A 16,053-nucleotide genomic window follows, 5' to 3' on the forward strand; every position below is an offset into this window, starting at 1 on the left:
TTTTAACTGGTTTGTTGGATAAACTACAACTGGTAGAGTTTACCCAAGAAGTTATACTATAAGCCAGGCATGGCCAACCTGAGGATCTTGAATCAGATGCCAACTCAAACTATTTTTGCAGCCTTTCAGCTTCCAAATCTTTTATTGTGGGCCACACTTCCCAAGAAGTGTGTAGAATCTAGTCATAAGTTACATTAAAATTAAATTAACAAATCAAGTTTATTATTATTACAGTCAAAGACCAGAGACTAGAACAAATAAAAACATTCAATGACTATCCAGTTAAAAATTCTAGAATAAAAATAATAACAGATAAAATATATATTAAAACCATAATTTGGCATCAAGTCTGTCAGTTACACATGGCCTAATTATATCAATCCTTAAATTAATAAATTTGATTTAATAAATTTGATTTGAACATGAAAATGATTGCAAACTCTTAATTTCATGATTGCAAAGAGACTTGAATCTCTCTCATTGTACATTTTATTCTGAAATATTCCTATCTTCTGTTTAGCTGAAAAGATCTAGAGAAAAGTTCCCCAACCTTTCCAGCTTTGGGTGGGGGGGGGAGAAAGGGGATGGTTCTCTGTGGATGGGGGCAAGCACACGCACAGCTCCATTTGCATGAGCAGCGGGCACGCTCACCCACCACTCATGCAAATGGAGCACATACGCCCACTGCTTGGGCAAGTGGGGATACCTGGTTGCCCGTCACTTCCACGGCCCGGTTCTGAAAGGCTCAAAGCTTGGTAGTGGGCTGCGGCTTGGGGATTGGAGACTCCTGATGTAGAGGTGAACCAGACAGGAAAAATGGTACAGTGTTGCTGTCATTTAATTATGTATCTGGAAGAAACAAGGGAAGAAACTTCAAGGGAGCACTGAGGCTGAAATTATGGGAGACATGGACTATGTGCATCATGAACTAATGATTGAGCATCTTAAATTAATGCCAGTAGTTCAATTAATCTTCATTCTTGCCGTAGGCTGGCAGTGATGGGGAAAGTATTGGAAACTGCCCATTTTCTCAACGTCTCTTCATGATTCTCTGGCTAAAGGGTGTTATTTTTAATGTTACCACTGTGGATTTGAAACGGTGAGTTATAATGCTTTTTCTCCATTTATTTATTTTTAATATTTATTTATTTTTAATATTAAATCTTTTAGCTTCCAGGCCCAGAATTTATATTTCTAATTACTTAGAGAGGTATTTGTAAACTTTCATTAAATCCAAGTGACTTCTTATCGGTTCCTTCACTGTCATGAAATAATTGCATGTTTTAGGTATAATATAATTTTTATACAGTTTTAGATATAAATTTGGAACTATGTCTTCTGTCTGTTTAGAGAGTGTCAAGTGTCTGTTTTGGCTGCCATTCCAGAATTACAATAAAGATTTAGTTCCTAGCGATGCTTGTCCATGTAGAGAAAAAAATTGGGAATTTTTCCAAAACAGTGACTATTATCAAAGCATTTTGATAATACAGTACTCCTTTAGTACTGTATGACATATCATTAAGTGACTGTTTTGGAAAAACAGGACTTCAACAGCACCATTGAATGAGAAATGGTTAAACTTCCACAGGTATAAGGTTTCAGGCAATTTCAGAAAATCTCAAGAAATATAATAGTTTATTAATACAGCTTTTGATAAAATACTGGTAATCCATTTCACGTTTAACTTTTAACTGCATAATCAACTCTTCCTCCCCACTCTCTGCCTCGCCCTTAATTAAATTCTATATTAGAATAGCCTTTCTATGTGTCTGATGAAGGGAAATCTAGATTAATAAGGTTATGCCTTTGGAGAAAATGTGTCAATTGGAAAAGATGCTACCAAAATTTTGCCATCATAGACTCATATGGCTTTCCTCATATAATGCCTGATTTATTGCTGTGTCAGGAGCTGACATAAGGATTGACATTGTGTTGGTCACTTTCCCAATCAGTTGATCATTTCTGGATATCATCAGTTCTTTTTTCCCAGATATTTCAAGGAAAAGAGAAAGTCACAATTTTTGTAGTCTTCCCAGCTGCCATGAAGAGAGGGAAAACCATGTTTCCCTATTTCTTCCCCCCCACATTTCCCAAAAAAAAATGAAAAATATATATTGTATTGTTTAGAGTTACCACCATCTAAAGCGTCAGAGGGAAGATTAGTCAAGCTATCTCTTTCTTTATGATGGCCAGAATGCTAAGAGAAGACATATTCTTCCAAAGTCATATTAGTATAGCATCTTTCCACTTCCACAGAGAAGAGTTGTTTTGCTATTAACCCTTTTGAATCTCCTTGAATGACATAATTGATAGGTTTTGCTAACTCCCTCAACCCTAAACAAGAAAAAAATGTCTACCTAGTCTGAACTAAATATAATTTACTTCCAATAAATGTACTTAAATACCACATTGGCAATCACAATTTTAAATTCCAAGATAGGTAGCTGAATTAAAATGCAATAATTTGTACAGTTGACCAGTTTTTGTTTTCCTCAAACAAGTTATTTCTTTTTTGAATAGGAAACCTGCAGACTTACAGAAATTAGCTCCAGGAACAAATCCTCCATTTATAACTTTTGATGATGATGTTAAAATAGATGTAAATAAAATTGAAGAATTTCTAGAAGAAAAGTTAGCACCACCAAGGTACAGTATTCTGCTGTGCTACGATTAGTTTCATGTTATATAGAATGAGTCTTGAATATTCTTAAATCATTGGGTATCAAGAGACTGTGGAGTGAAAAAGATTAAAGATGGCTAATGGATAGGTAAGGGATATGATTGGCACAGGCAGTTTAGTTCTATTTCAGAGTTTCAAATACAATGCTGAAAAATAATTAGATGGCATTAAATTCTTATATGTTAAATTTTCAGATATCCTAAACTTGCACCAAAACATACAGAATCTTACTCTGCAGGAAATGATGTCTTTGCTAAATTTTCTGCATTCATAAAAAATACAAGGGAAGATGTCAATGAACGTAAGTATTATAAACTTTGCTCTGCTTCAGTTTCCATAGACTCCATGTCATCTGTGTTTGGCACCTATATCTATTAACTCACCTGCAGGAAATCCAGAATTGCAAAGACCAAAATGCGATCATTCTATCTGCATTAATAAATTTTTTTGCAGAACTTTCAGGTTTGTTTCTTTTCATAAGCTTCTGCTAATGTAGCATTCAAGTCACAGATCCCTTACAAGAGAATACTACCTTGATTTACAGGCCTCCACAACAACCCTCAAAATTCTTGTTTACATAGAACTAGAGGAATGGAGAAAGGCAGTTGGGATTGAGCTGGGTAGCTTGACTCTGTACATGTTCTTGCTAGTGTTCCAGCATGCCCAGTAGCCTAAGTAAAGAGAGTTGTGGGAAAACTAATAAAGAGGATCCCCGCCCCCATTTTGTTTTAGCAATGGACTAAAAACAGGCTGTGGCTTCTGGATTTTTTGTTTGCTTGTTTTTTGAGTCATTGTCTCAAAAACGATAGGATGTGTTTCTGTTCTGATTTGATGAATGCAGAAGGTAGTGAGATAATTTCCATTGTCTTAGATTATTTCTTTCACAAGTTCTACCCTTGAGTTAACTTTCAGTGCCCTGTTCAAGAAGCCTTTCTATAGCTATTTATCTTACTCCTGCCTAGATTACAGTCTTTCAGCAATATGCAACCTTGGTTACAGCTCCTGGGAGAGAAAAGTGCTTGGTTGCAAAATTGTCCCAAAGCTATCATATCATTATAGCTAGCCAAGGATTTTATATGCAATAGCAGTTTCAAAAACACCCCTTTAGAGTAATTTATTTTATTTGCTTTTTTCTTCCCCCCCCGCTTTTATTCATTTAGTTTCTTTTCTAATTGGTAGCTAATGTTTTGTGACTATTGATCATGCTTCATCATGTTTAGTAGTTTACTTGTTTCCTTTAGATTATTATATGTTAAGACACCACCCAACCTGATTTATTCTCCAGTTCGCTACCTGAATATACCTATTTTTTTCTCCTTTATTCTGTTCTTTACCATTAAACTTGATCCATTTGTCACTGTGTTCAGACCAGATTGATAGTGCAAGAGCTTGGCTCCACTGTTCTGAAAATTATATCTTCTCCTTTCTCCCACATGGGCAGCTTTGTCACTTGTGTGGTGAATGTGTGGAGAGTTGAGTGGGATGGGAAGTATTTTTTCAAGTTATTTTCTCAACATCTTTCTATTATAGCACGTATCAGATTTCTCCCTCAAAGTATACAGACTGTTGTCTTCCTCTTTATGGGTGTTGCTGTTTTGGCTACTTAATTATCAGTGAACAAATAGTGAATTCCATTATTCTCCTTTTTTATTTTAGATTTAGAAAAAACATTGCTTAAGGCTTTAAATAAACTGAATACTTACTTAAATACTCCCTTGCCTGAAGAAATAGATGCCAATAGCACTGAAGACATCACTGTTTCCACAAGGAAATTCCTAGATGGTGATGAACTCACATTGGCAGATTGCAATCTCTTGCCAAAGCTTCATATCATCAAGGTTTGTTTTTTCCCCCCTTTATGTAAAAATGAGTAATGCATGCAACAATAATTCCTCCTTTACATTTATTTTATACTGAATATTTCAAACTATGTTTGCATGCACATTAATGTAGTATTTATTCTAATTTGTCATATAAGCCATGTCCAAAAAATTATAATTTCAACCCATATTTGCCTTACATTTAATATTTTAAAAATCCTTACTTTAACTTGAATCTATTTTATCCCTTTAATTCAAGTCAATTAATGAAGACCAAAAACTGTGAATGTCCAATTTTTCCAGATTATCTGTTTTTCAAAATGCAAGGTCTAAAATACCTTTTAGTGCTACATTAAAGTTCAGTTTGTACAATTTTCTATCACCATATTTTTGTTTTCTACTAATTACATGAGAACAGTACTCAATTGATAACGATTTCATTTATTTTTTTTTAAGGTTGTGGCAAAGAAGTTTAGAAATTTTGAATTTCCATCTGAAATGACTGGTATCTGGAGATATTTGAATAATGCATATGATAGGGATGAGTTCATAAATACATGCCCTGCAGATCGGGAAATAGAATATGCCTACCTGGATGTTGCAAAAAGAATGAAATAAATCAAGAATGTTCTGTGTCTTATATTTGTTCTGAGTGTTTTTTTTTTTTAAATTGAATCAAAAGCAAAGCATCCATTCATCAGCAAGGTTAAAAAATGGAGAATTTTCCTGGGAAAATTATTTTATTAATCTACTTATTACAAAGTATAGTGTGCAGGGGATTTTGTGTGTGTGTGTGTGCAATTGTGGATATGCAAATGAACTAGACATATGTATTGTATGTTAAGTTTCATATAAACTAAAACATTCTCAAGAATAGTGACATTTACATTATATAATAATTAGGTGTTAGGCTTCTGGTAATTATTTTCCTCCATTACAAACACAAGAGGTTAGATAGAGTTAAAATTTAATGAACTTAACTGAAGCCATATACCTTTGCTATGCTTCCAGATCTAATAAGAACACTGAAGAATAATTATCGATGTTGTTCTGCAAATAAATTACGATTGCTTAAAGTCATCCAATTTTATACACGGATAATAAGGCACAGAGGATTTGATACACTCCAGCTTCTATGGCATTGGGAATAACAACTAAAAGACTTCAGATACGTTAATATAGCACCAGACACCATAAAATTAAATATAAATTAATAAATACTGTACATACATAAATACTTAATTTTTAACATTGTCACCTTTGATATATAAGATTCCATTATTTTCTCTTGCCGTTACTGGAGGATTTCAGCTTTTTCATCTGAAATTTATATATTAATGCCAAGTTCTTGCTATTCCTTTGCTCTAGCGGTTAAGGCTAGAAAACAAAAGACCATGAATTCAAGCTCTACCTTAGTCATGAGAATCAGCTAGGTGACTGGGCCAGTCACTTCCTCTCACCTCACAGGGTTATAGGAGGAATGTCTATGGAGATTCTCAATCAACCAGGTCATGCTTGTCCCAAAGGTGCTTTTCAAAAGGCAAGTGGACTTTGTTGGGTTTTTTTCCTCCTGAAAACATTTCATTTCTCATCCAAGAAGCTTCTTCAATTCAAGGAAAAAAACCAACAATGTCAAGTTGCCTTTTGAAAAGCACATTTGGGATAGGAGGAGGACTGTGTGTTGGAGATGTTTGCTGCCTTGAGTTAGTGTAAAAATAATTCAATAAAATAAAGGGATATAATAAGTATGGTAAGTAAGTAAGTAAGTAAGTAAGTAAGTAAGTAAGTAAGTAAGTAAGTAAATACATCATCTTGCAAATGATTGGGCAAGTTCATTTTGGCCTTATTTTAAATTATTTTTTTATTTGGTTAGATGCTGGGGAAAATTTTTGGTGTCTGCAAATGTAGGACTTGCATTGGTAATTTCCTGATCTGTTGTCATTCATCCATTCATTCCAACCACAGAGAATTGCACCTGTGCACTTGTTTCATAGAGTTCTACATCTCTAGGACAGTCTGGCTGCAGATGTAAATGCCCATTTTCGTATTATGTGGTATATAATCTCAAGCACTGCTGCATCAACTTCCAAGCATTTAACATTGACCTACAAGGCAGATGTCAAAGCTCCTAATCCTACTGTTGTCTGCAATGAAAGTTATTCATTAGTGAGGGAAAGCCAGACAGCAACAGAGACGGCCTTATTGTTGAACTCATAATCCCTTTTAACTATGAGGGTACATTTACCCTCTTAGGTCTCTTAAATGGAGACAGATTCCTGTTCTCATTCAAATGTGTTACAGTCTCTGTTTTGTTTCAGAGCTATTGCCAAATTGAGTCTGAGTGTGAAGTCTTATAAAGAAATTACTTCATTTTCTCTCAAGATACATGGAGCAATAAAACAAATGTTTATATAAAATTCACCAAATATGAACTGGCTTTTATGGAAAAAGAAGCCCGTTAATTTCATATTTGGAACATAGAACACCTTATGCAAGGTTTAATACTTTGATGTAAAGGCAAAAAGAAGCTACTATGAATTCTCTATAATATTTGCATGAAGGATTTGTCAGAGATATATTCACTTTCAATTAAAAATGGTTTAATTCTGTGAATGTAGCACCCCCCTCCAAATATTTTACTTAAATAAATCAGTTTCATTACACAAGACATATAGTTGGTTTGGTGGTTCACATTCAATAGGATTTTTATTTAAATCCATAGAGGTTATTAAAACTGAACATTTAGGCAAGAAAAAATGCACAGGTACAGTATATGTGGTACCTTGTTCAATAGTAGTAACTCTGAGAGGGATCTTGGAGTCCTAGTGGACAATTGTTTAAATATGAGCCAGCAGTGTGCTGCAGTTGCCAAAAAAGCCAACACAGTTCTAGGCTGCATAAACAGAGGGATAGAATCAAGAACACATGAAGTGTTAATACCACTTTATAATGTCTGGTAAGGTCACATTTGGAATACTGCATCCAATTTTGGTTGCCAGGATGTAAAAAGGAAGTCTGAAGTGGTGTAGGGTTTCCTGCCTAATCAGGGGGTTGGACTAGAAGACCTTCAAGGTCCTTTCCAACTCTGTTATTCTATTCTATTCGCTGAGTACCTTGTGGTAGCTAGGAATTATCTCTATGGCTACCAAGAAATTTTACCTCAGAAATGAAAATTGAGATGTCTATTTTGTTTCCATTTTTTACTACTGGCATAACATTTTCAACTTTTGCACTCTTATTTTACACTCATGATTAATTTAGCACATAATGAAATTATTTTTCCCTTCTCCTATCTGCAATCAAATCAAGATAAATGTTATATTTAATATATTACAAGAAACAAATATTCTTAGGATGAGATGATTGGCAAATTTTTAAAATAAATATTAATTCAATCTGTTGAAACATATAGAAACAATATAATTAAGTATTGTAGTTAATATACCTTATATAGTTGAATATAAAATATATAAATTAAGATTTAAATATGTTGATCTGTATTTTAAGTTTGTACTTACTAAGTCTAGGGAAATGGAAGAATTAGGAAAACATTTGTATCAAAACTATTAAAATTAAATATACGTGGTTGATTTAAATGGAAGTATTAGCCATTTGCTTAATATTATTCCATTTCAATACCATTTCAAAAAGTGTAATCATGGTTTATGGTGATAGGAAGGAGGACACTGTGCTTTTATTAGACATAGAAAAAAATGAGCAGCTCATTGTACAAGTTACACTTCTTGAAAATAATCTTTTATTAGTTTATTTCATAATCAGAAATAAGAATGATAAAACAATTGAATCAGAATATTCTTGGAATAATTTTAGTAAAAATATAAAATGTTCATATATAATTCAGCTCAAAGAAAACTCTCACAAGTAGCTATCCAATTCCTAAAGTCCTGCTAATCAAGTACCAAACCAGCACCTTGTCTCTTTGCAAGCACTTTACAGCCATTTATAAATAAAAGCTAATTTTTTAAAAGAAGATTTTGAAAGGTGCTTGTGGATTCTCACGTCCTATGTTTTATATTCCTCATTATATACTTACCTTGTAGTACTTTTTATTCCTGAATAGAGCTGGCTGTTTTAACAATGCTCAAGGGTTGATGAGTTTCCTAAAGCCATCAACAGTTAACTCTGACTTGAACGTGTCCTGCTCAAAGTCTTCAGCATTATTTACTACCGTAATTATTGCATTTTTCCAAACAGTATTAGCAAAGTAAACATGTTAGCAGTGCTACTGTTGTTACTACTGATATAGTGAATGACAGCATCTCACGTAGCATGGAAATATGGTTTTCCAACCAAGATTTCATGGACTATAATACTGTATTTAGGTATATCTGTCATGATACCATTTAAGGCACAAGAGCCTGAAAAATCTATTTTCCAGACACACAAAGTTCCAGGCACACAATGATACACAATGTTATACCAGCACTGAAAGTGTATTTCTCAAAGTTCTTGATGTATTTTGCAATATTAGCTTTTTAGACAGGAGCAAAGAGACTTACAGACTGCAAACCAGTTAAACTCTCTCGAACATTGAGGCTGCTACTGCCAAAGAAGCAGAAAGGATGAAGATGATGATTGATGGTTCAGAGACTTGCGCATGGACTTCGAGTGGCATTTAGATCACATTGCACAAGTAAAAAAGTGTCAACATTAAAATTATTCGGTGTAACTGAATACAGAAAAAAGGGGGGAGGTTTGTAATTTTCTGAGTCTAATTCCAAATTAAACTGCATGAAATTTACCAGTCATAAATTTGAGTTGAATAGAAGACTAAAAAAGTACCGGTATATGTGTATAGGCCGTATCTATAATTCAGATCTGTTTGGACACAGATTTGTTGCATCTAAAAGCCTGTGGATCAAAGGAAGTGCTATGAATAATAACATTCCAAGCTACGGACATACAAATTTCTTAGGTATCCTACAGATTTCCCAGTACCTTCTATGGATATCCTCGGTCCTAGAGGACATGTTTTTTTTTTCTTTTTGCATTATTTGAAGAAACACTCATGTTTTGCCACCTGTGTAATCTGACAATTGTCATCCAGAAAGATTTAACACTTTATTCCTGTCAAGATTTGATTGATATACCATGGTTCATATAAAAATTATTTTATTATATTTTTTAAAAAATAGTACAAGCCTTAAATACTGAGATGTATTTTAAATATATATGAACACAAAGCAAAACATGCTCAAATTGTTATTTGCACTAATACTGTTGTGGAAGAAGTCTTCAGATTCCGAAGATTTCATTGTCAGGCTTCAATTCTGTAATCACCAGAATGGTTTGATGAGACAACACTTTCAAGCAATTACTTGCTTTGCACACAGTATTTCCAAAAACAGGCTGGAATCGGAAAAAAAAAAGATCACTTTAAAAGCCCAGTTAAAGTGACATGAGCCTCTCTCAAATATAGCTTTTGTTTACCTTTGCTCAAGGAATACTGGTACTTTCAGTCAGCCATTCACATCTACTGCATTTGCTTTTTGAAATGTTACACAGTATAATTCCTCATTATTTTCCATCTGACATTCTCCAACCTGGAACTTTTCAGATACACTGAATTTGTACTTACTGTGTTTTCCCGGAAATAAGACAGGGTCTTATTTTCTTTTGACCCCCCCCAAATAAGGACTTGGCCTTATTATCGGGGGTCTTATTATTTTGGGGGTGCAGGAGGTGGCAAGCGTGGGTCTGGATGTCCCGTCGCTGCTGTTGCCTCCCCTCCCTGTTCTTCATGCCGGCTGAGCAGCCCAACACGTCCCACCCCACTCCAATGGCAACAGCTGCTTCCCTTCCCGCTGACTCTTTATCAAGAGGGGTGGCAGGTGGGGTGGGGGAGAAGTGAGGCACATGGAGCGAGATGTGGCTCCCCTTGCTGTCTCTTCTTCCCCCCCTCACCGGGCATGACAAGGCTCCTGCCCCTCGCTTAGCTACCTGCCCCCTTTAGGGTTGTAATTTGTGGGTGGCAGGTAGGGTGGATTGAGAAGTGGGACGCGCGTCTTACCTTTCCAGCTCTGTCGCATTCCTCGCCATTGTGTCCAGAGAAACACGCTGTAAAAGAAAACCTCACCAGTTCAATCAAACTTCTCGAACTTGCGATAAGGTTTTCTTTTACAGCATGTTTCCTTGGACACAATGGCGAGGAAAGTGATGGAGCTGGAAAGGTAAGACGGGCATCCTGCTTCTCACCCACCCTACCTTCCACCCCCAAATTTCATCCCTAAAGGGGACAGATGGCTAAGCAAGGGGCAGGAGCCCTGCCATGCCCGGCAAGGGGGGGGAGAAGAGACGGAAGGGGAGCCACATCTCGCTCCATGTGTCTTGCTTCTCCCCCACCACACCTGCCACCCCTCTCAATAAAGAGATGGCAGGGAAGGTAAGCAGTCAGACTGCCGTTGCCATTGGGGTGGGGTGGGACGTTTTGGGCCGCTCAGCTGGTGCAAAGAACAGGGAGGGGAGGGCATATGCCCCCCCTCTGGCCTCACCCAACTCATTTTGAGTTGGAGGGGTTGGGGGTGGGGGTTGGTGTGGGTTTGGGGTGGGGAGCACCGTTTTGCGGTGGTTCTCCTCCTACCTGTCTGACCGGTTGCAATCTGTGTTGGCAGGGGGACAGCAGTCGACCCCGTGGCACCTTGTTTGTGGGGTGCCACAAGGGTAGGTCCTCTCGCCCCTTCTGTTCAACATTTATGTAAAGCCACTGGGTGAGATCATCCGTGGCTTTGGGGTGGAGTTCCATCAGTACGCTGATGACACTCAGCTGTACATCTCCACCCCAGGCCACCCCAACGATGCCCTTGAAGTGATGTCCCAGTGCCTGGAGGCCGTGCGAGCCTGAATGGGGAGAAACAGGCTCCGACTCAACCCTTCCAAGACCGAGTGGCTGTGGCTTCAGGCGTCCCGATATAGCCAGATGGTGCCATCTCTGGTTATTGGGGGCGAATCACTAGCCCCCATGGAGAGGGCTCGCAACTTGGGCGTCCTCATAGATGCACGGCTGTCTTTAGAAGAGCATATGATGGCCGTGGCCCGGGGGGCTTTTTATCAGATTCGCCTGATACGCCAGTTGTGTCCCTTTCTGGATCGGGACTCCCTACGCACGGTCACTCAGGCACTCGTCACTTCCTGCCTGGACTACTGCAATGCTCTCTACATGGGGCTCCCCTTGGGATGCACCCGGATGCTCCAGTTGGTCCATAATGCGGCCGCGTGGGGGATTATGGGAGCGACAGGGCGCTCCCATGTGACACCTCTCCTGCACGAGCTGCACTGGCTTCTGGTGGTCTTCTGGGTGCGCTTCAAGGTGTTGGTGACCACCTTTAAAGCGCTCCATGGCTTAGGGCCGGGGTATCTACGAGACCGCCTTCTGCCGCCAATAGCCTCCCACCAGCCAGTTCGCTCGCACAGAGAGGGTGCCGTCGGCCAGACAATGTTGGCTGGTGACCCCAGGGGGAGGGCCTTCTCTGTGGCAGCACCTGCCCTCTGGAACAACCTACCCCCAGAGATACGCACGATACCAGACCTCCGGACTTTTCGTTGGGCCCTGAAAACTCACTTATTTCATCTAGCCGGGCTGGCATCCTTTCGGTTTTAATTTGAAATTGGTTTTAACTGGGTTGTTTTAAATTATTGAAATTATTTAATGTCTTTTAAGCTGTTTTTTAAATTTTATATGTTATGTTTTATCTCGGCTGTTCACTGCCCTGAGTCCTGTTGGAGAAGGGCAGTATAAAAATCAAATAAACTAAATAAATAAAATAAAATAAATTTTAGTTGCGTGGCAAGCAACCAGAGGAAATGGTGGGACCAGCTGCGCATACTTGTAAGTAGTTGGTGGGGGGGGGGTTATTTTGCAGGGGTGGCTTATTTTATTGCATGTGCTGAAAAGCCCGATTGGGCTTATTATCCAGAGATGTCTTATTTTTGGGGAAACACGGTACTAGCATTCCTACCATTCAGCCATGCTTACAAAAATTCTGGGAGATTCAGTTCCAATGTATCTGGTTAGTACCAGTTTGGGAAAAGTTGTATTGATCTATGATTTACAACATGTGTTCTCCTCCAGTTCTGGCTTATTTTGATCAAGGGAAAACTAGCAAGATTCTACCAGTCTAACTGATATTGCAGTGGTGCAGGCAGGGATATAAACTTTCAGAATAGGAATGGTTTTTCTGCAATCAATGGCTGAATGCTGTAATGGCTGAGCCAAAATGATGGTTCCCAAGATCAATTATAATTATCAAAAACTTCAGAATCAAGATTTCTGTATGCAACAGGATCATACAGAATTAATTTTAATTCCTTTAGTGCTTATCTATCAAGCTGACACTGTTCCCTGTCAAAAGATATACCTCTTTTCTTTGATTTATTGGAAGGTTGGAGTGCTGCTTTTTGGAAGTTCTTCCCAGTTAACGGATAAGTTTTCAGGAAATCCTTGCTTGATTCCACAATACCGTCATGTTGAGAAAAGTGGGGACTAGTCTGCCCTTTAGTCAACACATCCTACCAGAATGTAAAAAAAGAAAGAATTAGATGGATTAATCCCAAAAGAATTTATAAAACTATTTGTGAAACAGCAATTTTGAGAATGTGTATTGATATCCCCTCATTTATGGAGGTGATACCATTTGGTTTACATTTAAAATCTGTACATTCAACCATGAACCATATTGTCTGAAGCTGCAAATTGTTTATTTATTTATTTATTTATTTATTTATTTATTTATTTAATTAATCTAATGTTTAGCAGCATTGAGAGAAATGTTAGTCCAGGGGTGAAATCTACTTACCTTTCCTACCGGTTCAGAAGTGCACGTGCTCCTCCGTCACATGCACATGCACAGAGGGTAAAAAACAGGTTACTTCCTGGTTAAAACCAGGAAGTAACGATGACCGGGCGGGTGGGCAGTGCCTCGCGCTGCTCTCGCTACCGGTTCTCCAAACCACCCGCCGCGATTGCTACCAGTTTGGCCGAACCAGTCTGAACTGGTAGCATTTCACCCCTGCATTAGTCCCATATACACATTCTTTGTTAATTGGTTATTTCAAGTGAAAATGCATTTCTCAGAACTGTGCACTTATTGTGTAAAGGTCCTCACAGAAAGATCTATTTTGATAAACTAATTTGTAATTATATCCCTATGAAAAATAGCCTTTTTTGCAATGTTAGAACGAAGAGGGAAAGTTGGGTTAGGGTTAGGGTTAGGTGGCAGTTTCTTACCCTTTCGATTGTCTTTCCAAATATTTTTGCATGAACTGAAAGGCAAAAGAGAAAGTGAGTAGAGAAAATGAGTTAAAAGTAGAAAATCATTTACATTATGGATCAGCATCTATGGCATAGCACAGCTGTCACTTCATAATCACTGCAGAAATGTTCAGAATAGAATAATTTCTATTCTGTACCATAATTCTGTTTCTTGTTCCCCGCTAGGGCATTATTTTGCTTAAAATACTTGATGCTCTCAGAGCTTGGTTGTTTGCTTGCAGATTTTTCCTTACGCGACTAGGAACAACTTTAGTGCTAGGAAGCAATGGAGTTTGTCCTCTGTTTACATACTAATGGCTTACTCTGTCAGTGTTGGTGGGGGGTATTGTTTTCTTCTTGGTGGTTCATTGATTAGGTTGTTTATTGCTTGATTGTTTGTCTGAGTTGGTACTTTGCTGACTAAAGTATTGTTCACTGCTTGATTGCTGGCAAGAAGATGTTCTGGTCTTTTTCAGTCCTTAATGGCTGACTTTCTGAATGCCAAACTTCCAGGAATTCTTTGGCAGTTTTGGATTTAGCTTGGCTAGGATGTCAATGAAGATTTTCAATCATCCAGGTAGAGTTGTCTTGAAGCTGAGTGAGCAAGTGGACTTTTTTCTTTTCTTTTTTCTTTTTTTTGTTTGAAATTTCACTGCTCATCCAAATAGCTTCTTAAAACTGAAAAAGCTACTTGGGTAAGCAATGAAACATTTCAAACCAAAAAAGAAAAGATGTCCAGTTGCCATGACTCAATTTCCAGGATGCTGACCATGTCCCAGGTAAAATTATAACTGAGTCTGTCCTTGTATTATGAGATTAAGGATTTTCATCATGTTTTCTTATTGCTAGTTGGAGTTACATACATTTTTAAATTTATATTTCTCCTGTATTATTATTATTATTAATAATAATAATATCTATCTATCTATCTATCTATCTATCTATCTATCTATCTATCTATCTATCTATCACATTTTACTGGGGAAGATTTGACTCACTTTGAATTTTATTATAGAAGAAAATGTGAAAATAGTTCATTATATCATTCCAATCATAGCTATTGGTCCCTTGAAATGTATTAGTGCTCAGAATGTCTTTTTAGCTAATTTAACTAAACTAAAAATATTTATCTGCCTAACCCACTTGCCTTGACTTCCTCCCAAGCCCTAATCTTTGGTGGAATGTATGTAAAACAATAATGAGGAGTTATGTTCTTTTTCTAAAGGCCTCCAGTTTCTCAGCAATAGGATTACCTTCAGTTCTTCAGAGAAGTCAGCACACTGTGGTTATACAGTTTCTGCTTCACTGTTAAATAAATACGGACTTCCTTTATGCTTTTATATTAGTATGAAGGTTATTAAAACTTACACAAATGCTTTACTTGGATTTCCTTCGTGGTCTTAATGCCGTTTTGTATATTTAAATTTCAAATGCATAGATATAGCTCTCAACAAAACACTAATATAGAATGCTGGAAAGCTTTTTTTCTCTTTGTTTTCTAAAATATATTCAAACTGTCAATTCAGCCTTTCATTTTAAAGTTACAACAGATTTTTAATTTCAATTTCAGTATTTTTTGTCTCCTAATTTTTCAAAGCACGGTGCACTCTACTATCTGATAAATTGTTTATGTGCTGGATTTATTTCTTGCCTTTCTGCACTCAAATGCTACTTAAACATCATGTAAGACAATTCAGACCAAATTATATTATTATTATTTGTTTCTAACCTCATTTCTATTCAAAAGGCAAACATTATTTCTCAAACTCATGTTGGACTGTCATTTTAATTCATTACAGAAATACTCATATTGAAATAAATTCTGATGGACACAATTGTGCCTTATTACACAAATTCAAAATCTTAATATTAGGGAAATTCTGAAATGCAGAGGAGATCATTTTAATATTTTCTCCAAAGTCTTAGTATCTGATCAAATAATAATGGTGTTGTCTTTGTAAACACATAATCTTAGAAATGGAAAAACATAATGGAATTATCCAAGTTTTAATATGTAAATACATTTTTGTTCAAAGAATAGATTACCAATTTATCAAATACCTAAAAAGAATCTAACCAATCTGTAATGATAATGCCATAAATTAAGTACATGTAGTATAATCTGTTGTAATCAATAATATGCCTTCATATGTAAGGCACATGTGTTTATTTACTTGTTTAGCTATCTTGAAACATTGAAGTTTTGTTAATTAAGTTATGGCTGGTAGTTTTCTGTACTTCATCAAAAGCTGATAAAAATTCAAGATGGATTTTTGTTGATTAGT

General features: G+C 36.8%; 1 protein-coding gene across 2 annotated transcripts in view; it reads left to right on the plus strand.

Moving 5' to 3' along the window:
* CLIC6 (CLIC family member 6) overlaps positions 1-5,140 on the plus strand; it is a 31,078-nt gene extending 25,938 nt beyond the window's left edge. For both annotated transcript variants that reach the window (XM_034439630.3, XM_034439551.2), the window contains exons 2-6: positions 990-1,099; positions 2,521-2,646; positions 2,875-2,981; positions 4,337-4,518; positions 4,957-5,140. In XM_034439630.3, the coding sequence (XP_034295521.1) occupies positions 1,044-1,099; positions 2,521-2,646; positions 2,875-2,981; positions 4,337-4,518; positions 4,957-5,118 (633 nt within the window). In that variant the 5' untranslated portion in view covers positions 990-1,043 and the 3' untranslated portion in view covers positions 5,119-5,140. The remainder of the gene's footprint in view (positions 1-989; positions 1,100-2,520; positions 2,647-2,874; positions 2,982-4,336; positions 4,519-4,956) is intronic.
* Positions 5,141-16,053: the final 10,913 nt, after the last annotated feature.

This window comes from Pantherophis guttatus, chromosome 5 (assembly GCF_059756535.1).
Source record: "Pantherophis guttatus breed Tessera chromosome 5, ASM5975653v1, whole genome shotgun sequence".
Taxonomy (NCBI): domain Eukaryota; kingdom Metazoa; phylum Chordata; class Lepidosauria; order Squamata; family Colubridae; genus Pantherophis; species Pantherophis guttatus.